At 43.1% G+C, this 23,489-nt stretch overlaps 1 protein-coding gene across 1 annotated transcript in view; it reads left to right on the top strand.

Annotated features, from left to right (window-relative positions):
- KIAA1328 (KIAA1328 ortholog) overlaps positions 1-23,489 on the top strand; it is an 87,759-nt gene that overhangs the window by 20,525 nt on the left and 43,745 nt on the right. Inside the window, 2 exon segments of the mRNA XM_072413518.1 lie at positions 10,500-10,627; positions 22,224-22,807. Of these exon segments, the coding sequence (XP_072269619.1) occupies positions 10,500-10,627; positions 22,224-22,807 (712 nt within the window).

The following is a 23,489-nucleotide window of genomic DNA, read 5'->3' as shown; positions in this document are numbered from 1 at the left end:
AGAATGTCACCAAGATTGGGCTCACTTAAATTGCTCGAATTGAGAGGTGCTAAATGCTCAAGGAACCCTTAGCAATCTCTGGAGGAACTCTGGTTGAAAAACCATGATCACTAATATTATTATACAGTTTTTATATAGCTCCAACCTATTACGCAGTGCTGTACAAAGTCATGTCACTAGCTATCCCTCGAAGGAGCTCACAATCTAATGTCCCTACCATAATCGAATGTCATTATTACTGTCTAAGGGCAATTTTGGGAGAAGCCAATTAACCTAACTGCATGTTTTTGAAATGTGGAATGAAACCGGAGTACCCGGAGGAAACCCATGCAAACATTGGGAGAACCTGCAAACTCCATGCAGATAGTACCCTGGCCAAGATTTGAACCTCTGAGCCACCACGCTGCTCACCCCAGAATTTTTCTGAACTGGCTGGGAAGGAGCCTCCCCTGTATTGTGACAAAACTTTTTTTTCAGTAACCACCTAAAAACAGCTGGATGGGTGGATGGCTGTAGAGAACACTGCTCTAGACTTACAGCTACTTCGTTTAATATCCAAATGTGAACAATTTTTAGCTGCTATATTACACATTTTTGTACACATCTACATGACCGGTTACACCTCGTCTTTATCTTTGCAGCCCTGTCTATCCGGTCTGCTCATAATTTGCCCTTTGGCATCCCCTTCTGTTGTGCAAGGGTGGGGTGACCTACAAATCTATTGCAATAAATTAGGAAATATGAGTGATATTCAAGGGTAGCGCTGTCCAACTCTGATCAAGGGCCACATACAGGCCAGGATCTTGACCCTGGCTGTAGCTGGGCACCCCTGAGGATCACACAGACACATTTTTTTGCCGGGTAAAGGAGCAAATGTGTATTTTGGCTGTGTTTTTAGTTTTGCTTAGAAATCCAAAGGAATACATAATTGGTTTAAATGGACCTAGCACCACATTTAAATCCTGGTGTCTTTGAAGGTTACAAATGTCTCACACAGGTAAATCCTGCTGCAGCAGAGAGGACTGAGGAAATGCTTCCTTCTACCTGCAACAGAGATAATGATCTCAGCCTAGACAAAGGCACTGGACTAGAAGTGCAGTGTTCTCCTCAGCCTCTTTTAGCCAGGTGCACCACCCGGCACTTTTTTTGGTGGTTATTGAAAAGTTGGGTCACTACAGGGACCACTACCCACTTACAGCTTCTTCCCACTCTGCTTGAAAACATATCTTGCTTGAGCACTGATCTGGATGATGTTTACTAAAGTTCCACCTTTTAGCCTTAAAAAGTTAACTTTTACAAGGTGGCTTTTAATAGACCTTTGACGTTGGTGTTCCTGGGGTGCTTCAGCATCCATACCCCCCTTGTTAATAGCGCAGTGTGGAGACTTCACTCTTAGGTCCTCCACTTTAAAATTCCATTTCCTCAGAAGTGATTTCTCTTTAGGAACAGTCTTCTTTTGCATACATTCCCCATAAAGCATTGCCTAACCTCTTTGCAACTTGTGCTTAGCGTATCTAAATAAATATACAGCGCTTGCTTTGAGCGGTTATATTTTATGGCCGAGCGCAGCGTCTGCTTCCAAAAAGACATAAATGAAATTGATCGATTCCCTTCCAGCGGCTGCGATCATGACAGAGGCTGCATTATGGCAAGGTGCTGGTCTTTGTCCTGCTCTTAATCCCCCCCGTATAATAAGACGACTTTTCTCCCTGAAAGAAAGATGTTTGTCCGCGGCGGCAGTGCTAAGAAATTGGAACATTCCCCGTTGATTGGGCCTTGTTAGTTTATGGCGTTTATTGGGAGGAATTTACCATTCGACCAATATATGTAAACTGTGTTTGCAGCAGTGGCAGCACAAATCAGTGGTGTGGAACTCAAAGTAAATCTTTTATATTACAGGGGAACAGATAAACAAGGCGAGCCGAGCACTTTAGCTCACACTGCGCCGTGTGAGGGATGCCAAGTTCATTAAACTATTCATCTCGGAGAGAGACTTGTGCAGCGGCGTGCCCATAAACTCCTCCGGTGACCATGCTGGCTTTTTAAAGGCGCACTAAACCCTCTTTTAAGAGGAGCTCACATCCACGGTTTACATTTACAGCACAGGAAACGCAAATAAAATAGAGGACACCACCAGCTCGGATTTACAGCATCGGCTCGCAAGGTGAAATGAAACCGCATACTTTAATGTGTGGGTTTGCTACTGGTTAGCAATTGCCACGCTTTTTGGCATGACAAAATTGCCGCAACTGATTTGGATAAAGGGATTTCAGTACCTTTTCTTTTTTCACACCCGATTTTTCATCTTTTGCGTAGCCCAATTTGCCACTTTGGTAATGCCACATCTTATCGAATTGGGAACAGGTTTTGTTTCTTGGTGATCAGGCTTATAAAAGTATCAGAATTATTATCAATATTCTCCCCAGAAATTTTAAGCTGAAGTTGTAGCCCCTCTATTGTGACCCATAAGATAACTCTTCAGTAACCTCCCAAAAATAGCCAGGTGGTTACTGAAAAGTGCTGGGTGGTGCACCCAACTAAAAGGGTCTAGAGAGAACACTCGTAATTGCCACTCTTATTTCTTAAAAGTGGCCATAAGTGCCCATGAACTTGCTTTGTGGCCTCTTCTCTGACTTATCAGGATTTCATGTCTTTCTGCTTACATGTCCAAGCCAGGAGCTAGAACACTAACAATGGCGGCACTCCAATATCTCCGATGGCTGATTTATTATATATTGTCCTTCCCGTAGTCATGCCGGTCTTCTGTGGATTCACCTGTCCTTGTTATGAGCTATTAGGGACGAGGAAGGACAAGGATGTCTGCACTAGGTTTCCAATGCTTGTCTCTTTTTGAATTTCACTCCAATCCTCATTACTTGTACCAGCTTGCTGATGAAACTTTCTTGAACCTGAAAATATTTAAATATTCACTCTGGCAACAACTAACAGCGATCCATATTGATCCCTGCCGTATTTTGTCGGATAACCTAACCCAGTGGATGTGCGAGTGCGGTGCCTGTGAAGGAGACATTACAATTGCTAAAGGCCCGAATAGTTTTCCCAACATGAAAAGCTATGTCATAGACCTACACACTATTGCTCTGTAGTCACTATTTTATAGAAAATGACACTTGCTATATACTCCAAATGTCTGCTAAAAGTTCCCAGGATCCCAATGGAGAAGCAGAGTGGCTCAGGGCACATTATAGATTAGTATGCTGTGCAATGAGTAGAAAAAACTGGGCATTTTGTGATGTAGCCCCCTTTTACCTCCATGCCAGCCCTAAGTAGCATTCAGTGTAGTTTAAGGCTGCATTTACTTATGTCCCTTCCATTGTTCTGTAATGGATATTACCCAGTGGGTTGTGGTGCACACAAGTTTTAACACGCCACACACAGGTGAATGATCTTCACTGTAAGGTGAAAATGTGGAATCTGCTCCCTCAGGAAGTAGTTTCAGCAAGTTCTTTAGATCGTTGGATGGTTTCTAGAAGCACAGAATATAAATAAGGATTAAAGCTTTAAAGTAAAGATTTCCCTGTTGGAGCAAATTGTACCAGGGTTTTTTTTTGCCTTCCTCTGGACCAACTATGTGCATAGGGCTATGTTTAATTCCCTACTGGGTAAACTTGATAGACTTTTATGTTTTTTATGTTATGTTTTTAAACCCGACTTACTATGTAACAATGCTACAATTGTGTTGTGATGTGTGGGAAGCCAATAGGGTGCATAGGCTGACAACAACGAGATTGGCCACTTTGGAATGCCATGTTTTATCAAATTCGGAACAGATTTTGTTCCATGGTGATCAGGCTTCTAAAAGAACCATTATTGTCCGTACTCTCCCCAGAATTTTTTTGTAAGCTGGGTGAGAAAAAGTTGTAGGTGGGTGGTGACCCAACTTTTTAATTACCACCTAAAAGCAGCTACTGGAAAGTGCTGGGGGGTGCACCCAGCTAAAAGATCCTAGGGAGAACGCAGACCATAACTTGTGCACGGTGGATAGTCTGCCTTACCACAAAACATGTGAATCTGCACAGTAATGCACCTCCCTGGTAGAATTGACCCCTAGGTCGGAGTTCTTGATCCGTCATTGTGGCCTTTGCTTTCTTACATAGCAGATGTCTAGCAGTTCTTCCCACACTTTCCTTCTAGAATGTGAATGATGAAAGAGGGGATAATGTTGTTCTGGCTCTCTATAACAGAGTGAAAATAATACTCGGCAGGTGTGGAATGAAGATTACCGGCGTCTATCTCTTTCCTTCTCCTGCTCTGTCCGAAGGGAAATCTTAGCAAACGCTCTTCCGTGAATACTAATACTTGACGGAGAAATGACACTTTCACTGTCCTGGCATTTTATCGCTCAGGTGCTGACGTACGGGGAAAGCGTAACAGCAGAGCAACGATCGAGCCACCGCGCACGAACCTCCCCCGCCGTGTTATCTGTAAATAATGGGGCCAATCTCCTGCATACAAAGAAAGGATGACTTTTTACATAAATAATTAACCAGTTAATTACTTCATAATGAATTTTTTATTGGAATGCTTTAAAACGCACCAACCTATAGGCTGTTGAAGACAATGGCAGCTCTTTGTATGGCGCCGAGTGACAGGTCTATGCTGGAGCCAAACCGTTACTTAGGAAGGGAAGTGCGGCTGTAAATACCAGCCCAGATGGATCATATGCTGGGTGTTACTATGGGAGTTGAGGCAGGAAGATCATTTATAGTCGTTTGTATATTACAGGTGTCTGCGAGACTTCTGCAACTTCTCTTTACTATTGCACTGTCTAAAAGTTAATAATTAAAAATTTGCAACCAGGCAGGTCTTTTATGGCTGAAAGGATGGAAGATGTCCCTTCTGCAATAAAATATACATACCTACCAGATCGCAGTTTTTTTCCTTTATTACACTCGCCTGTTCTTGTTATGGCATAGGTGCCACCATCGTTGGCTCGTTAGTTCCTCTTATGGATCCAGATTCCGCATGGGATTTTCATCATTCCCAGCAGCTAGGTTTTTATGGGCTCAGCCATCTTTTTCCCCATTACTGACTTAGTGCTTTGTGTGTTGTACAGTGTCTGTGTGTGAAGGAGGCAATCTTGCAAGTTTGCTTTCAAATCCCTCCAGTTCTTATCCCACTTACCTTTCTGACCTGATGGAAAAATACCTCCCTAGCCATTCTTCGCTCCTCCAATAACTTACTAATAAATTCCTCACTCATAACCTCGTCACACGCACGGCTATAAGACTTTTCTAGAGCCGCCCGGACTCTCTGGAATGGTCTTCCTGGTCCTATTCAGGTTGCTCCTACTTTCTGCTCATTTAAAAGACTCTTAAAGTCCCAACGATTCAACCTCTCCTACCCTTTTTCTTCGGTCTCCTAAACCCTCACTACTCACCCACCATTCCATATCCCCTCCTATTGTGTGATACATCCCCCAGCTTCTAGATTGTAAGCTATTCCGGGCAGGGTCCTCTCCTCCTCCTGTGTCACTGTCTGTATCTGTCTGTCATTTGCGACCCCTATTTATATGTACACGCTGCATAATATGTTGGTGCTATATAAATCCTGTTTAATAATATAGGCCCAGAGAATTTCTTCTGTCTATTAGAGCTAGGTAAAGATTACAGGAGTGTGTAGAAGGCACAGATCCACGGAGTTGCACACATGCAGGGACAGTGTTCTCCCCAGACCCTTTTAGCTGGGCACACCACCTGGCAATTTCTCAGTAACCACCCGGCTGTTTTTATCTGGCTACTGAAAAGTTGGGTCACCATACCAGGGCTGCCACCCGCCTACAGATCCTTCACACCCAGCTTACAAAAGAAAAATTTCCAGGGAGCTCCATGCATTGCAAATCATCAGATACAACTTCCACTCCAGCAAGAACAGCATAGTAGGGATGGCGCCAAACTTCACTCCCAATGTGGTGAGTGTAGCAGTCAGAGGCAGCAACAACCTCAATGATCACACAATGCTGATATACAGCTCGGGGGCTGTGTACTGGTTAGGCACAACTATTCCTACTGAATATTTCTAAATGTTTGCAAATCTTCACTTTTCAAGTTGACTTTATCCATGTCAATGGCCTTTGGGCTTTTATAGATGGCATCAGTGAGACTTCAGCTTGAAATGCTTCAGGGATCGCTCAGATTTGGACATGTGAAGCTTCATGTTCTCCTTCCCTGCATTGAGAAATGAACCAAATCCCGTCAACTCTGGCCCCACTCACTTCCAGTGCCGATTTCTTTAAATACATCACTTTCACTCACAGTTGGGCGCGGGTGAAAAGACACGATTATAATGAATGTCCTATTACATGGAAACAAGGTGGGGTTTTGCTTCTCGTTTTAATGCAGTATGGATTTGGTGTACAATACAATCAGAGTAATCCGTGCAAAAGAGGAACCACAACTGTGCAATGTTAAAGCCAAGGCTGGGGATCAACTTTAGATCCTGCAGGAACTCCAAGAAAAAAACACAATGGTCCTGGACACAGCAGCAGATAGGAGCGGATGCCTGTAGGATGCCATGGCTGGACACAGATGTGTGCAGCTGGATATCGAAATGCAAATCTTGCAGTGGCTGCAGACAATCATGGGGCAGATGCATCACCAGGAAATGGGGTGATGTTGGGGGGTGTAGTACTAGCTGCAGCAAGCTAAAAAGCAATCTCTGTAGATCGAAGTGGATAACTATCTTTCAGCCCAGCTTAAGTAGCAGCTGCTGTTTATAGATTGTTCTGTTTACAGGTCCAGACTACTGCAGGCCCTCCAGCTGCTAAAATATACCCCATTGTTCTTTCAAACTGTTCCTCTACTTCTCCTTCATCTCCAAACCCCCTAGATGTTTTGCATACATCATGGCGTAAGTGATGAAAGCCGCTTTTGAAGCGTAATTCTCACATTAAAATCAATTATTTTTTGGGTCTTTTTTTTATTCCCCCCCAACAGACGACGTCTTCTTACCTTGTTTTGCTTGTGCTGGCCACTAGAGGGAGCGTTTGATTCGGCTTGCCTCTCGGTGGAATTGTCCACTTGCTGTCTATACAGATGCACATATGGCTGAAAATTATCTTTTTTATAGTTACAATTATGAGCAATTGGAGGAAATGACAGCTGAATTACACCGCGTTCATTTTATTTGTTTTACTTTTTTTACAGTCTAAATTTGTGCAAATGCAAAACATGAAATTAAGGCGAAGGCAGCTCTCACCTTAGACGTTTGCTGGCGGGGAACATATAGACGGGCAGCGTAGCATGCTGTTTACCTCCCTGTAGCTGCCCTGTCATCTATTCCACCTGTCAGATTGCTGGGATATGAAGAGCCCCCTGTGTTGGCTCTGCTTTCAGTTTCTGGTTTTTGTTTTTTTTGTTGTTTGCAGGCTGACATTCACACATTGAACACAAATCTAAAGAACAAAAGGGGCAGGGAATAATAAAAGCTGCAGAGGAAAGATGAGACGGATGAATGTGCTCCAGCCAGGAAATTAGGTGGGAGCTATCATACTTGCTGCTGCTTCTAATGTGCATTGAAAGAAGCTTACAGGGTGCAGTGAAATCACAAGTAAGAATTTCAGTGCAAGAGAAGCTGATGCAACAGTGCAAGACTGAAATGAAGATTGGAGCGTTCTGAGGAAGGACAGTTGGTGATCAGTCATGGACTGCTAAGTCCCGATGATCATCTGGTCCATTACTATAGAAAAGCTACTGTAGCACAGATTGCAAATAAAAAAACACCGGTGCCAGTAAATGCAGTGCATTGCAGCTCACTGCTTATGGGTCTGTGTTGCTGCAATCCACATAAAATTGCTTATGCTAACACATCTGCACCTACCATAGGCATATGACCATTGTAAATAGACCGTAGAGCAGGGATGTCAAATACACAAGGGGCTGAAATTAAAAACTTAGACCGAGTCACGAGCCAAACTTCAAATTTATTGAAAAAAAAAAATCTCAATAAGAAGAAACAAGAACACATGGGAAGAGCATGCAGTGGATTGATATAAACTATTTAGATCAATCCACTGCATATTACTGCATTTTCATGTTTTCTTGTTTCTTCCTATTGAGATTGCATTCTCTAGCAAAGCAAAACAAACAATGTGAAACCAAATGAATTGCTGCATTCATTTGGTTTCACATTGCATTCTCTGGCATATTAAAACAATTATTATAGCAATAGCTCTATGATAATTCCTGAATATTGAGTTTACCTGTCACTATAAACTTTGCAGGGTCCATGCATAGGCTGCTGTTCAATAGAGTGATGCTGCTACTACAATTTACGGCATTACTTGCGTCTATAAAATGCGGGGCCACGCATAGGCAGAGAGGCCGCTGGTCTAGAGACGTGAGTGATGCTGGAAATTGTAGTAGAGGCATTGTACTCACGTCTATAGAACAGCAGTTTAATATGAATTGCAGCTGGCCCGCCGTTACTATGGATTGCAGGAGCGGCAGGCCAGCTGCAATTCATATTAAGAACTCTTTTGGGGGCCAAAAAAACAACACGTGCCGGGCCACATTTGGCCCGCAGGCTAGCGTTTGACGCACCCTGCCATAGAGCAATAGAGGGTTGGTTTAATGAGTAATTATTTATTTTAGATCAGGGCAGCACGGTGGCTCAGTTGTTAGCACTCTGGCCTTTGCAGCATTGGGTCCCAGGTTAGAATCTTGGCCAGGTCACTTAGCTTCCCCCAAAATGGACCTTAGACTGTATTAATGACATATGGCTATAATAGGGACATTAGATTGTGAGCTCCTTTAAGGGACAGCTAGTGTTATGACTATGGACCTTGTACAGCGCTGTGTAATATGTCAAGCACTATATAAATACGGTTTAATAATATGGATGGCCAGGTTTATGTGTGTTGTTTACATGGGAAAGAAACGATAGCTGGATGGAGTATGGGGGGAGACGGTCAGCCAGGCAATGTGACTTAAGTAGAACTAGAGTCCCACTTTGAAAACTCTCTGATTGTGATGGCGGTATTGCAGAAAGTGACAGGCAATGTACCTTCTGGAATACCTGTTCTTACCTGCTTGATCACCGCCTAGCTGTCAAATGTTGCTGAGCTGTGCAAGCTATCCTGGCTTCCCTAGCACTCAGCAGGAGTTTATAAACTCCCAGATGCCTGCATGGGAGTTACGTCCTCCTGGCACGGCCAATCTAGATGGCCCTAAGATCCATTTCCAGGAAGAAAATATGGAAGATGGAGGGGCCCTGTGGTGGAATGGAGCTAGGTGAGTATTGCAGGTTTAGGTCCGCTTTAAAGCATCTCCTGCTAATTTCTTGATGTTGGATATTACAAAGAATTAGATCGGTTGTTTTAATGGTTAGGCTCTGGACTCCTGCAGGTACCATTCCAGCTATCCAAAAGGATTTGCTGCTCTTTTTCACTTTCCTCTTTTACATAATAGAACAATGATACGAGAACCTGTCACATTTTGCTGTATGTTATATAATTCTTGGAGAGGTGATGAACCTTTTTGCACGCACAATCATCGTCTAGATCAGTGGTCCTCAACCTTTCTGACAGTAGGGCCCGGTAATATGTACACCTTACACTACTCTGCTATTCCCAGCAGCTTCCCCTGCTGTCAGCATACTAGCTGAGAATCGCAGAGTAGTTAAAAGAGCTGGTGGGAATGGCAGAGAAGTGGAAGCCTTACATACATTGCTCTGCCATTCTCAGCAGCTCCTGTGTAAGCAGTGTGAGCAGAGACGCCCAGGCTCCCGCTGGTTGCACTCCTACTGTCACTAGCTTTAGAGCATTGTAAGGAGGGCCACTGACAGCTTTAGCTTCTGCCTCCTGTCATTTGTGGCCCCCAACTGACCAGCTACAGACCGGCATCGGTCTGTGGCCCTGGGGTTGGGGACCGCTGCTCCAGAAGTTCTTGATGCAATCTTTGTCACACAATTATGCTGCAGGCAAAAAGAAATTCATCCGTTTCCTCTCCTTCCAGACTGCAATATTGTTACTGTATAGTAAGTCATAAGGTGAGAGGAACTGCACGGCCTGATCTGCGTCAGGAATTGTTTAACACAAGAGCTACATGTACATCGGTATTTACATAATTGTGCCATTTCTAAGCCAGCATCCCAGTCCAGGTAGATGGTGGTCCTGGAAGGCGCTTGTTCAACATGGTTCTGACCTTTTAGAGAGAAAAGAAGATAAAGTCCTTGTGGGTACATTGTGGGTAGGCAGGTGGCAGCCCCTGTATTGTGACCCAACTCATCTGTAGGATCCAAAAGCAGCGGTGTGGTTACTGAAAAGTGCTGGGCGATGCACTCTGCTAAAAGAGTCTGGGGAGAACCCTGGATACATTACTTGCCATGAATAATACATGTGATGACAGGTCCACTTTAGGGGAATGTCCTATATATGTCTAGCATATGTCGCTGTTTTATAAATGTTTTATTGTTGTTGTTGTTGTTGTTGGCCGAATGTTTAATCTTGTTTGCAACATTTCCTTAACAATCACCTCCACCTCTGCAACAGCAATACCGCGAGTGCCAGGAGCTGCTGAGCCTGTACCAGAAATCTCTATCTGAACAGCAGGACAAGCTGAACCGTTCTCTGTCTGACCTTGGAGCGGGGAGTGTCAAATCTCATCAGGTAAGCTGACCGTTACCCCCGTGTAATAACACAGATGCCTTCCACCTCCAGCTCTGATCAAGCGCCCCTCCGCTCGCAGCGTGTCACAAAGGCCGGAGGGTCGTGTAAGCTACGCGCAATCTCTAAAGTACTCAGCAGGGCAGCGGGGAGCCGAGCGTGGCTTCCTAATGAAGAGCAATTAGCACACTGTATATTTCCTAATACAGTAGAAAGGACATTTTAATGGTCGAATCAATTATGCAAATTGTCTAGCCTCTGCGGAGGTGCAGATAATGTTTGTTGGATGGAGAGAGCAGTCCATACGACTGTGGGAAGCGGGAATATGACGATTCCAGCTAGGAATAGGAGCATGTGTGTCATTGTATGCCGCCTATTAAGAGCTGGAATCCAGGCTGAATACAAAGATAAAAATCCATATAATGGAGATTTTCACCCACTAGTGTGTTTGTATTTGTCCATCCGGTCATGAAAAATGAAAATGATGAAAAAATGATACACAGTACATCCCTTTTTTGTTAACACTTAGGCTGCATACACCGCTCAGATAATCAGATGAACGGTCGTGCTCATCTCGGGCAAGAGTTTGACATCTGTACAGCATTTACCTGACATCCTCCATGTATCCCTCATTGCAGATCCAGGAAAGACCACTATGCAAGTCAAGGGAGGAGAGCACACGGGTTGCACTCGCTTGTCCACCCCCTCCCCTCTCTATAGAACTGAAGGGGGTGTTTGTTCATCTGTCACTGGAAAAATTGGTTTCCAAAACTGAGACTTACAAGGCTTGGCCCTCAACCAGACAGTGAAAGGAGAAGCAGCAGACTAATGAGCTGTCTATCTACTTTTACAGAGCCGTTTAGCACCACCGATTTGCTCCTTGAGCTGCATTGATTCTTTTGATCCCTCCTATACAGGGACTGTGATAGGCTGATACTAAGTCAAAACTTTCACCCAACTTTGCATTTTCATGAAGGGGAGAGTGGGAGATTCTATAATTCTATGAAAATAAAATCGGCGAGCGTACAGGTCAACACTAGATTCCTGGTAGAATCATCCCAGCAGTATAAGAGGAACTAAACCCGGTCATACTCACCGATCCTTATTCTATCACAGGGCGCGAGCATCTACTTTCGTCTTCTCCTCCTTGTTGCGTCCTCTGGCCAACTTATTCTTCCAGAAGTCCCGCACAGGCCTGTGGGAGTTCAATCAGTCCTGACAGGGGAAGCTGAGATTGCCAGGTATATCATGGGTATGCACAACTTTTATTGTTTAGAGAGCAATCAGGCAGGTAAGTGCTTATTGCAGAAGGGTCAACATCTGTCCCTTCTGCAAAAAAAAATTGTGCCTGGTGGCAATCAGCCGTGAAAAGGAAATTAAAGGTTATAGTTAGGAATTTCATGCATGTTAGATTGGAACTCGTAATTTATCTAAATGATAGGTGCACTTTAGTGGATGTTGCATAGTAAGCCAGGTTAAAAAAAAGGTCCATCATGTTTAACCTCTCGGGAAATAAACATATCCCAGATATAAATACCTATGGACAAAGTTGGTCCAGAGGAAGGCAAAAAAAAAACCCTGGTACAATTTGCTCCCAACGGGAAAAATTCCTTCCTGATTCCATGAGGCAATCTAATGTTCCCTGAATCAGCAGTCTCGGTTATCTTTATTTTAAAGCTTTAATCCCCAGTTATATTCTGTCCTTCTGGAAATCATCCAGCTTTTTCCTTAAACAATCTATAGTAGTTGCTGAAACTACTTCCTGAGGGAGCCGATTCCACATTTACACACCTTACAGTAAAGAATCCCTTCCTTATCCGGAGCTTAAACTTCTTTTCCTCCAGACACAGAGTGTCTCCTTGTGCTTTGTAATGACTTTACAGTGAATATTCAGGAAGAGAGTTCTCTATATGAACCATTTATATATTTATACAGAGTGATCATATCCCCCCTTATACGTCTCTTCTCAAGGGAGAATAGATTCAGTTTAGCTAATCTCTCCTCATAGCTGAGCTCCTCCATTTCTTTTATTCGTTTTATTGCCCTTCTCTGCACTCTCTCCAATTCCACAATGTCCTTTTTGTGAACTGGTGACCAAAACTGGACTGCATATTCCAGATGTGGTCTGACCAATGCTTTGTACAGGGGCAAAACATTGTCATGTGACTCTTTTCCTAGAAAGCCCGGCTGCAGTATAGCAGCTGCTCTCTTGCTTGTGATGCATTGTGCCGGGTTTGTTCATGGATCTGTATCCGTTCTTGTATTAATGCATGTGTATCCTCACCCCCTGATTTCTTACCAGAGACTGACATATTCTTTTTCATTTAGCACAGATCTATCTGACATATAAACAGCCACTACATTGATAGAAATATAGAACAACAATAAATGCAAAAGCCACATGCAAACATATTTCAGATGAACTCTGTAACATCTCAAACCTCTGAAAATAGACATGAATTAGGCTTTTGTAAAGATGGCGTCAACAGAGAGTAAATCACTTCATCATCATTTTTGGGCTACTGTAAAAGCAGGCTCTCTTTAATGGGGAGAGGCTCAGTCTCCGGCTCTGACACGTCCTCCCCCCCTCTCCTTTTCTCTGACGCGGCCGCCATCTCCCTAACAAACCCAGCTTCTCGGTATAAAGTGCAAATGTTCCCGCTTCAATCTCATTTTAATGACACACTCGAGCCCGGCACCCGAAATGTCAGCCTTTGTATTCTCAAACCTTTAGAAAGTTGAATAAAGCTCGCATATAAGAGCAATCAGCTTCGATAGCAGCCGGCTAAATATCAGTCTCTGCGAATAAATTTTAGATGAATCCGCTCTCAAGACAATTTGAATTTTAAATGTTTTAAAAAATCTGACATCTTCATAATGCTCCTCACAGATCCAGGGGAGGGAGAGAACCGTAAAAACGCATGGCATCCCCATTTTATTTTTTGTTGCTTGCTGACCTCCGGCAGTCCTTTTTGCGGCCAGTTGTGGCCTATATACTCCTTACAGAGCTCAACCCAGAATTTATTTTTCACTAGCTGGGAAGAAATTGTAGAAGGCTGGCAGCCCCTGTTTTGTGACCCAACTCATCAGTAACAACCCAAAAATAGCGAGGTGGTTGCTGAAAAGTGCCGGGTGGTGCGTCTGGCTAAAAGGGTCCGGGGAGAACACTGCCTTAGCAATGGCTGGGTGGGATTCCTGGTGAGCCATGCATGCTGAATGTGTAGTGAAGTAGCTCATGTGCTCTCATTCTGATAGAGAAGCCTTTTGCATTGGGGGAACCCCTTGAAGTAACTTTCAGGTCTTCAGGGAACCCCTTCTAAATTTATTATATCCATACAGCACAGTACATTAGTATGGTGGTTAGTGGGAAGAATGTTTCTTACATTACTGGCCATTGAGAAGAATGTCCGCTAAAACGATCATTGGTTCCAAACTGACCAGAGAGGCCCGAATGGATAATTTTGGATCCCCAGTAACTTCTGGAGGAACCCTGGTGCTTGAGAAACACAGATGTAGCTACATATGATGGTCTGGTTTCCACAATCTTTTCACCATGCAATTGACTGTAATGAAAGCTGTGACTGTAACTGTCTGACTTTTTTAATTGCATAAACATGTTATTTCCTAGAGGTAACCTTGTCACATTGCAGTATACTTAAAATCCTCTCCTTACAGTTCCCAGAGCCTGAAAAAAATATGTAATTAAAAAACAAAAATGTAACTATAAACGCACCCAAATGTTCAAAAACACTTGCAAAGTTTGTGTGTGTGTAACCAATGAACGTGCAATGCAGATTTGGTATTGACGCTTATGCCAGGGTGAATACAACAATTCCTAGGTTTCTTTACTCCAGATTTATAAGCTGTAAATGCTATTGTTACACCTTCTGTGGACAATTCTGGGTATTTCTTTACTTTTTTTTTTTTTACTGAATTTTTGTATAAGGAGCATATATCGTGGCTAAATACAGCACAAATTTCATCTATTCTATAGGCTTAATTTCCCATTGTTAGGTGCATTTTATTATGCATGTACAAAATAAAAAATATTCTGATAGCAAAAAGGTAAAAGGTGTGATGCGTCTTTTGGGATTTATTTTTTTGACTGTTTTATGGAATCTTAATGTGACTCCTTGAATTCTTAAAGATGGGCACCCCCCCTCCCCTTTATCCTTATACCCCTAGTTAATCACCATTTTAGTTAAAGAAAACTTTACCTAATACCCTCTCTTTTCTAGACTGCATAACACAAGGGTCCCTTAGGTGCCTGGGTCACTTTCCATTAGCTGTTTATGGGCGAGAGGTCACAGTCTCTATAATACTGCAACAATGCAACACTATCACAAGGAGGGGGCGAGTGAAGATGCCAGCCCGGGGGCACATACTGTTGTGCTTGAGTAAGAAAAGGGGGTAAAAAGGTTTATTTTAAAGAAAAAATTGCATGCTAATGGGGTTTAATTTTGGACTTTAGTTTTTTTTGGAAACTTATTTTTTTTCTGTTCAAGTGCATTTTAGGAAGAGTTCTAGCTGGGATCCCAAAAGTTTCTTCTTGATTCAGTTGCCCTGTGGGTGGAAAGGGATTTATGGTGGCAGCTGCCTATGTAGTGTGTGGTGCAACTGCTTTTTTTAAATGTATTTTTGGTCCTTCAGGGTGTAGCTCAGCGTTTCTCAACCATTTTCTGTGAAACCCTGGGGTTCCTCCAGAGGTTGCTAGGGGTTCATTGAGCTGTAAGAATTTTGGATCTCCAGGTCATTTGCCACTGACACCAATAATCTTTTTGGCTATCTGTGTGGGTGACATTCTTCCCACTGGCCAGCAATGTAAGAGGAGTTCTTTGTACTGACCACCACACTAATGTACTGTCAGCTTGGGTATATAGTAATTATTATTGTTATTATTAAACTATCTAGGAGGTGGGTGAAGTATCACACAATAGGAGGTGGGATATAGAGTGGTGGGTAAATAGTGAGGGTTTAGAAGACGTGTAGGTGAGTTTGAAAAAGATGGGTTTTGAGAGCTCTTTTAAATGAACAGAAAGTAGGAGCAAGCTGAATAGAAAAGTCTTGGAGCCATGTGTCTGATGAGGTTATGAGTAAGGAAGTCATTAGTAGGTCGTTGGAGGAGGGAAGAGAATGGCTAGGGCTGTATTTTTTTTTTACCAGGTCAGAAAGGTAAATGGAACAAGAACTTTGGAGTGATTTGAAGGCAAAGCACAGGAGCTTGAATTTAATTCTCAGGTGAAATGGAAGCCAATTAAGGGAACTACAAAGAGATGCAGCAGAAGAGGAGGGGTGGGAAGGCTGGGTATGGGGTAGGTAGGTAGGTGGGAAGGCTGTGTATGGGGTAGGCAGGTGGGAAGGCTGTGTATGGGGTAGGCAGGTGGGGAGGCTGTGTATGGGGTAGGTAGGTGGGTAGTTTGTGTATGGGTTGGGAAGAATAGATAGGTCTGGCTGCAGCATTCATAATAGACTGTAGAGGAGAGAGTTGGGTTAGTGGAATACCAGAGAGGAGGAGGTTACAGTAGTCCAGGCGAAATAGTTTTTAATTAAAGGGGTTCCCTGAAGACCTGAAAGTTATTTCAAGGGTTTCTTCATGTCAAAATGGTCATAAAAGGCTGCTGTAGCTCCGAAGCCCCTTCACCATTCCTCTTCCCTTCCTCGTTGTGTGTGAACGGGGAGCTGTAAATGAAGTGCTTGTCCTATTTACATTTTTGCTCGATGAGCGGGCTTTTATCACTTTAATTACTTATTGGAGTCACCAGCTTTACAAATACTTTAATTATTTGATTTTGACCCTCCGATGTTGCAATAGGACTCTTGTCTGTTTTTCTGGCGCGCTGCAATTCATCATGTGCTGTATAATGACTTTTAATAGTTGCAGGAGGAGTATAATTACTGGGTGTCCCGCTGCGTTCCCTTAACACCTCCATCACTTCCGAGCGAGCGTCCGCGTGTTTTTTAGCCGGAGGAAATTAAAGGCGTTTTTCTAATCAGCAGCTGTAAAAGTTACCAGTGACTTGAGAAGAAAAAAAACCTTTAATTTTTTTTTTTTCCTCTTAGGTAAAATTTTCCCCTTCATGGATGTTCTGGCTTGATGAGCTCACAAATCTGAAGGAATTTGGGCTTTTTTACATCAAAGCCAGTTAAACGGCGCAGATTTCTGCATCTTTCCGGCAAGTTTGATGATCTGACGCTCAACCATAGACAATAAATATAGGTTGAACATTAAAGGATAAGTTTTTAGTTTTTTAAATTGCTGCGCTGCAAATGACTGAAAAAAAAAGTGAATCGCAAGCAGTATAGGGATAGTTTGTATTACTACATTATGATCATAGGGTAGAGTCTTGGGCTGAAATCCCAGGAGTGAAATTGAGGAGACCCTGCTTTGCCTAAGCTGCGTGCCTGTGAATGTGCAGGAAGAATGCAAATGCACAAAAACCTGCACATTAAGACATTTTTATTGGTAAGCAAAAGCTAAGTACTAATCTACCCAACGTAACCCCCTAGTACAGGGGTCAGCAACCTTTACTATCAAAAGAGCCATTTTGCCTCCTCTTCCACTAAAGAAAAATAGTCTGGAGCCGCAAAACATAACACAGTTTATAAACTTTTAAAAGTTTTAATATTTTTTTAATTTTACCTGTTACAACAAGTGTGCATGTGTAGGCCTACTTTGAAATAAATTAAACACTGACCTATGCCCCTAGAAGCCTCCAGCTTCTAACGTATCATCCTGTTACATTAGCTGGAGGCTTCCAACGTAACGGTAGATTTTTTTGATGGGCAGAGTTCTTTATGTTCTGACGATGCCTTAGCGATGAAATTTTAAGGGGTGTTAGCCACAGGTGTCCCTCATTTGCAGCTTTAATTTTGTTCACCTGTACCCCCCAATCTTGAGTAATTGGGGTTCAGGTGCTAGAAGCCTCCAGCAATGTGTAACAGGGTGGATTATATTGATGGGCAGAGTTCTTTATTTTCTGACGATGCCTTAGCGATTCAATTGTAGGTGGTGTTAGCCATAAGTGTCCCCCACTTGCACCTCTAATTTTGTTCACCTGTACCCCCTTCCTGTTCCAGAGAAATTGGGGTTCAGGTGCCTCCAGCAATGTGTAACGGTAGATTCTTTTGATGGGCAGAGTTCTTTATGTTCTGATGATAGCCTAACAATTAAATTTTAGGGGGTGTTAGTCACAGGTGTCCCCCACTTGCACCTACATTTTTGGTTTTGTACATCTCCCCATTCCAGAGGAATTGGGGTTCAAAGGAGGGGGATGTCATTGTACACACCCATTTGTACACGCCCCGTGGGAGATTTATTTCACTGGTAGATTTTTTTCATTAGAACACCGGATAGGGAATCCCCCTCCTCCGCAGTGTCTTGGGAGGAAGGGGATCCCCCATCAGAGATCTCCCCGTGGCAGCCGAAGGGAGCCACAACAAGGAGGCTGAAGAGCCGCATGCTGCAGACCCCTGCCCTAGTACCAATAAAAATTACACAATAAGGATTTCCCCCCAAAAAAGTATTTGGTAATATAATTATCAGAGGAATGCCATATCCCCAGACAACATCTAAAAGCAAAGTACTAATCTACCCAAAGGGTAGCTAGACTTCAGTAGGGAATTACTGGGATATCAATATGTTGACATTATTTTTATTTAATATAATATAAAATTTTGAACACTCCATACAGGTTGATAAAAGACGAGGCCAAATAAATGGCCTACAAACATCACTTATAATACATGGTAAAATGCTATCAAAAATGTTATATTTTGCTAGTTCTGACTCGTTTCACGGATACAACCGATTCTTCAGGGGATTTTGGATAGCATATGCAAAGAACCAGAATGATGATCAAATCCAGTTGTGCCCGGGATGCTTGTCAGTGCTGTTTGCTTTGTTAGGACTTCTCCAGGTTGGAGTAAATCTCTAAATTAGAAACATGTTCACCTAAATCTGCTGTTTATATGATCTTGGGAACACCATCTTCACCTGACATCACTGACCGCAATCTAGTGCTTTTTATGATATTGTGTTTTGGGTAATTCTGGGGCACAATTGGATTTGATTATCATTCTGGTTTTTGGATATTTGCATATGCTATCCTGCTATCACAATCCCCTGAAGAAGCTGTTGTATCCGTGAAACATGTCGGGACTAACAAAATATAACATTTTTGATAGCATTTATTTGCCATGTATTATATGTGATGTTTGTAGATCATTTATCTGGCACTGTTTTTATCATCTGTATGAAGTGTTCAATAGTTTTATATTAAAAAAAATATCTTTTAACATATTGATATGCCAGTAATTCCCTACTGAGGTCTAGTTACCCTTTGGGTAAATTAGTACTTTGGTTATTGTTGTCTTCGGATTTGGCATTCCTCTGATTTGGCATTCCTCTGATATTTATATTACAAAATCATTTTTGGGGGGAAATCCTTGTCATTTTTATTGGTTCTCGGTGGTATACAAACGTCTAAAAGTAGATCTAAAACCCAATCGGTGTTTAACCAAGGAATGTTTTTCATCTGGGTGGGAAGAAGCTGTAGGCGGGTGGCAGTTCCCTACATTGTGACCCAACTTTTCAGGATTAGCTGGGTTGTATTGAAAAGTTCGAGTAGTGCGTTCGTTTAGAAGGAGCTAGAGATAACACTGTCTATGATTTCTTTTTGAGATAATGTAAGATTAAATGCTTGCCAGATGTAGATTTCCCGTTATTGGTTCCATTGGGGAGATTTCCCTGCATATCTCGTCCTTTAGATACAACAGGTAGTAAGAAATAAAATCTGTCAGATGTCACCTAAGGCCAGTTTCACATCTGTGCAGTGACAATTGTAATGAACGTTGGAGTGCTTCGGCACCACAATACACCTTGCCAACTGAATCAGAATACGTAGGACCCCATGTACCCTCTTCTTGTGTGCTGCTGTATGGCAGGTAGCCCATTCAATAGAATAGACTTCCTGAACCCATTGCACGACAGTACAATGTACATCAATGCAGACATAGCTTTTTACTACTTGTCTCTCTCTTCATGAAATCCCAAGCAGTGCCCAGGTATCCTCAGCCAAGCTACAGAACACCTTTCTTGTGAGTATTGGATAACTGGGATGATTGTTTTATATTCCTAATATGATACCTGTCCTGCAGTAACCCCTCCTCCATAGGTACAGCGCAGTGGGAGAGATAGACTGAATGTGTTGCTGGAAGGAAAAAAACATAAAAGAACTGTTATGCAGAAATATATTCGTTTTAGGCACTGTGCAATGCACAGAAATAGATATTTTGGTTAGGTCCAACGGGCCTGAATAGAACCCTCCTATCTCTCTCTGTTGGAGCAAGGACCCTTGTGGTGATAGGTGTAGCCATTATGCAGCATGGGCTCATCCTATTAATTAGGCAGGAAATAAAATAAGAGGATACATTCGGCACTACAGATGGTTTATACCTTTCCCTACTCTAATCAAACCTTGATTTTTGGTTAGGCAGACATTTTTTTTTGCATACTTTGCCTCAGAGGTCATCAGCACAGACCGAAAAACGTAAAAAGTTATAGTTGAACTAAATCTGCACGACTCGTCTATCTGCATTCCATTGCAGGCGCCATCATCTTCTTTCTTTGTCCATCTTGATTGGCTGTACCAGTTGACATAACTCTTGTCCAGGCTCATGGGAGTTTATTCAGCCTCAGCACATGCAAGGGAAGCCAGTATTACTGGGTTTTCCTGGCAGTCAAAGCTGGCGCTGCACGTGATGAGCAGCTCAGCTTTGTTGCCAGTAAGCCCACGTACACACGTTAGACTTTTGTCGTTGGAAAGGATTTTTCACGATCCTTTCCAACCACAAAAGAGTTAAAGATGCATGAATGAGCGCTATACATACAGCACCATTCTGCTGTATGGAGAGGGGAGGGAGGAGAATAAACAATTGTCTGTCACCCTGCTGCTCTCTCTCCCCTCAACTTCCATTGTGGAAGTTCCGCCAGGACAGATCCATGAACGATGTTGAATGGCTGCTGTACACACGTAAGATTCCCGTCCGATACTAGTTCTGAGGCCATAATCAGATGAGAATCGTGTGTACATAGCCTAATTCAGAGCTATCAGGCAGCTAAGACAGATCATTGCAGAAAGGACATAGCCTGTCCCTTTCTGCAATAATGACCGACCTGGTTGAACATTTGTAAAAGTGGAACACAGCTTTTGCAAATGTCCAAAAATGGGTAGAAGCCTGGCCTATGTGCATTCCGGTCATCCCGTTCTTAAACCACGGACATTACTAATTCCTGAACACAGTTGTCTACGTACCTTTGCTCTTTACATAACTGTAATGGGTATCACAAATTTTTGTCATGTAGTATAATAATGTAGGTTTAATTTGCCTCCGAATTCTTGCTCCTCATAACAACCCCTCCCTCCGTTTTATTCCTTAACAAGAAATTCGTAGTGATTTAATCATCTTTGCAGGTGTGCCAATATAAAGTTTACATGCAAAACTCTTCCTCCTCCCCTTTGTTCAGCGCTTCTTTAAGAAGCTCGCTGGTAATAACCTTAATCATTTTATTCGGATACGGGGAGGAGGAGCGGCGCATGGCTCCCCAAGGGGCGCCTAAGAACTTATTAAAACATTGCAAGTGTTTTCCTTCTTGCTGTCTGTTCCAGCGGCAGCCTTAGAGCCTAAGGCTGAGCGCAGCAAACCCCCAGGGCACATTAGCTTTAACTTGTTTACCGCACTGATATCTATATGTTAAACGACAGGAGAGTTCAGCTTATTGAATAATTTAAAATTCTGCTCTAATTGGTGTCGTATGACCTGGAAAAGGCCACGGATGACGCCCCGGGCACACTGCAAAATGCTCATGAATAATTTACAGCCGAGATCATTCGTTTTTTACCAGCGCGTCTTGTTAGAGGCAGAAAGTTGCGCGTAATAAAGGATAATTCAACACCTGTAAGTCTTTAGTTGTGAAACTCCAAGGTAATCTACCTTGATGATCTTCCCGAGAAAGGCGCCAACTTGTTCTTCATAATGACACCGAGGAGATTGTCGGCCATTTATACGGAGCGGGCCTTTGGCATGCTTTGCTGTGCAGCTGTTAGGAGCAAATCTCCAGGCTCTGGCCTTCAAAGATGGAGCTAAACGTGGGCAGCAACGTGGCTGCTGCAACGTCGGGGCCTTCCGGGGACATCAACCCAGGTCACCTGGAAAGTTTTACCGCTGCAATACTTTTGCTGTTGCTATCTTTGAAGGAGTTTTGTTTGCTGTTGTCGTACACGGTGCACAGCGACGCCATTCAACTTTTGCACGCACTTGGCATTTGGCTGTAGCTTCTGAAGCTTCGGGCTGTGGTTGCATTTGCAAGCGGTTGGTGCCCGTTCACCGTGTGACAATGTAGGGATAATTCACAAGTCGTGCATCTCTGGTCTACTGAAATTCTCAAAAAATGATTTGTCCTGACCAATAATAACTGTTTGATTCGGTATGCTTTCAATTTATTATTATTATTATTATTATTATTATTATTATTATTATTATTTCAATAAAATGAACTCTATAAATGTGTAAATAACACAATTATTAACAACTCTTTCAGGTGCCAAAAATTCGACAGCCAACTGTAAATGAACTGAACGGGTCTTACCTTCCGCCTTGCCATAAACAGAACAGCGAATCAAATAGCTTGTGTTCCTTACCAGCACCTCCTTTCTGTAGAGCTGACCCCCCATCTGCATGTGGTATCCATTGCCACCCAGACAGTTACCCTTTAGACAGTTGTGCCCAGAGGAAGTGCTGCAGCTCTGACAGAGCAGAGATACGCCATCCAGATGTGACACGCAGCCACCTCTGCAACAGTGCCTTAGATCAGCCACTATCTCAATGCTGGTAGCATCAGCTGGCACACAGCGCACATGGGAAAGGCCCACTGGAAATCTCACTCGCAAGACGTCCAGACGATTGCTCCTTTTCCAGTCACTCCGCCACGTCTGGCTTGAGTAATGGGGTTGCCACACGGGTAAAAGAGTCGGCGTTGTCCGAACAGAGGAAACACGAGTTGCTGTTGCAGAAGATGGAGCTTGAAGTGGAGAAAGAGCGACTGCAGCAGCTGCTGGAGGAACATGAAGCCAAACTTCTGGAGAAGCAGCAGGAACTCTTACAGACTAAGCTGGAGTCCGAAAGGTGAGATTTTTTCTTTTTGTCAAGTCTTAACTTACATGCATTTAGATTGCATTTTGAGAATCTAATTTTTGTCAACTACTGGGACTTGAAATACCAATCTTCCCACCCCCATAATTTAATTTTGGGTTTTCCCAGTTGTCCTTGTATTTTCCATTCTCTTAATCTAAGACCTGGGATTAACAGCCAATGGCAGATTCCCTGAAGGAGCATCCTTTCCAACGACAAAAGACTGCATGATGGATGAATGAACCTTATGTATATAATACATTTTAGTTGGGCATGTTGGTCAAATCTGCTGTCAAGGTAATGGATATATATTCATGATCTTAGGTTACAAATCTGGGTCCCCACTAGAGATATTTCTGCACTCTATTCAAAAACGAAAGCTAAGAATGGAATAAAAGGACGATGGTAGTCAACTTTATGTAACTTTATGTATACTTGCCCTGACATTACCAGAGGCCTATCCATAGCATTCAGTTAAAGTAGACAGAAAGCTGTCTGTGGACAGACCTGCTTTAGGGGATTGTCAGCAAGCGGGCGCTTGTGTCGCAGGGGAACGGTCGGAGGGTGGGAGCTTGTGTCGCAGGGGAATGGTGGGAGGGCGGGAGCTTATGTCGCAGGGGAACGGTGGGAGGGCGGTAGCTTGTGTCGCAGGGGAACGGTGGGAGGGCGGGAGCTT

Source organism: Pyxicephalus adspersus, chromosome 6 (assembly GCF_032062135.1).
Source record: "Pyxicephalus adspersus chromosome 6, UCB_Pads_2.0, whole genome shotgun sequence".
Lineage (NCBI taxonomy): Eukaryota > Metazoa > Chordata > Amphibia > Anura > Pyxicephalidae > Pyxicephalus > Pyxicephalus adspersus.
The sequence above is the reverse complement of the archived record's forward strand: the minus strand, read 5'-3'. Positions and strand labels throughout refer to the sequence as shown.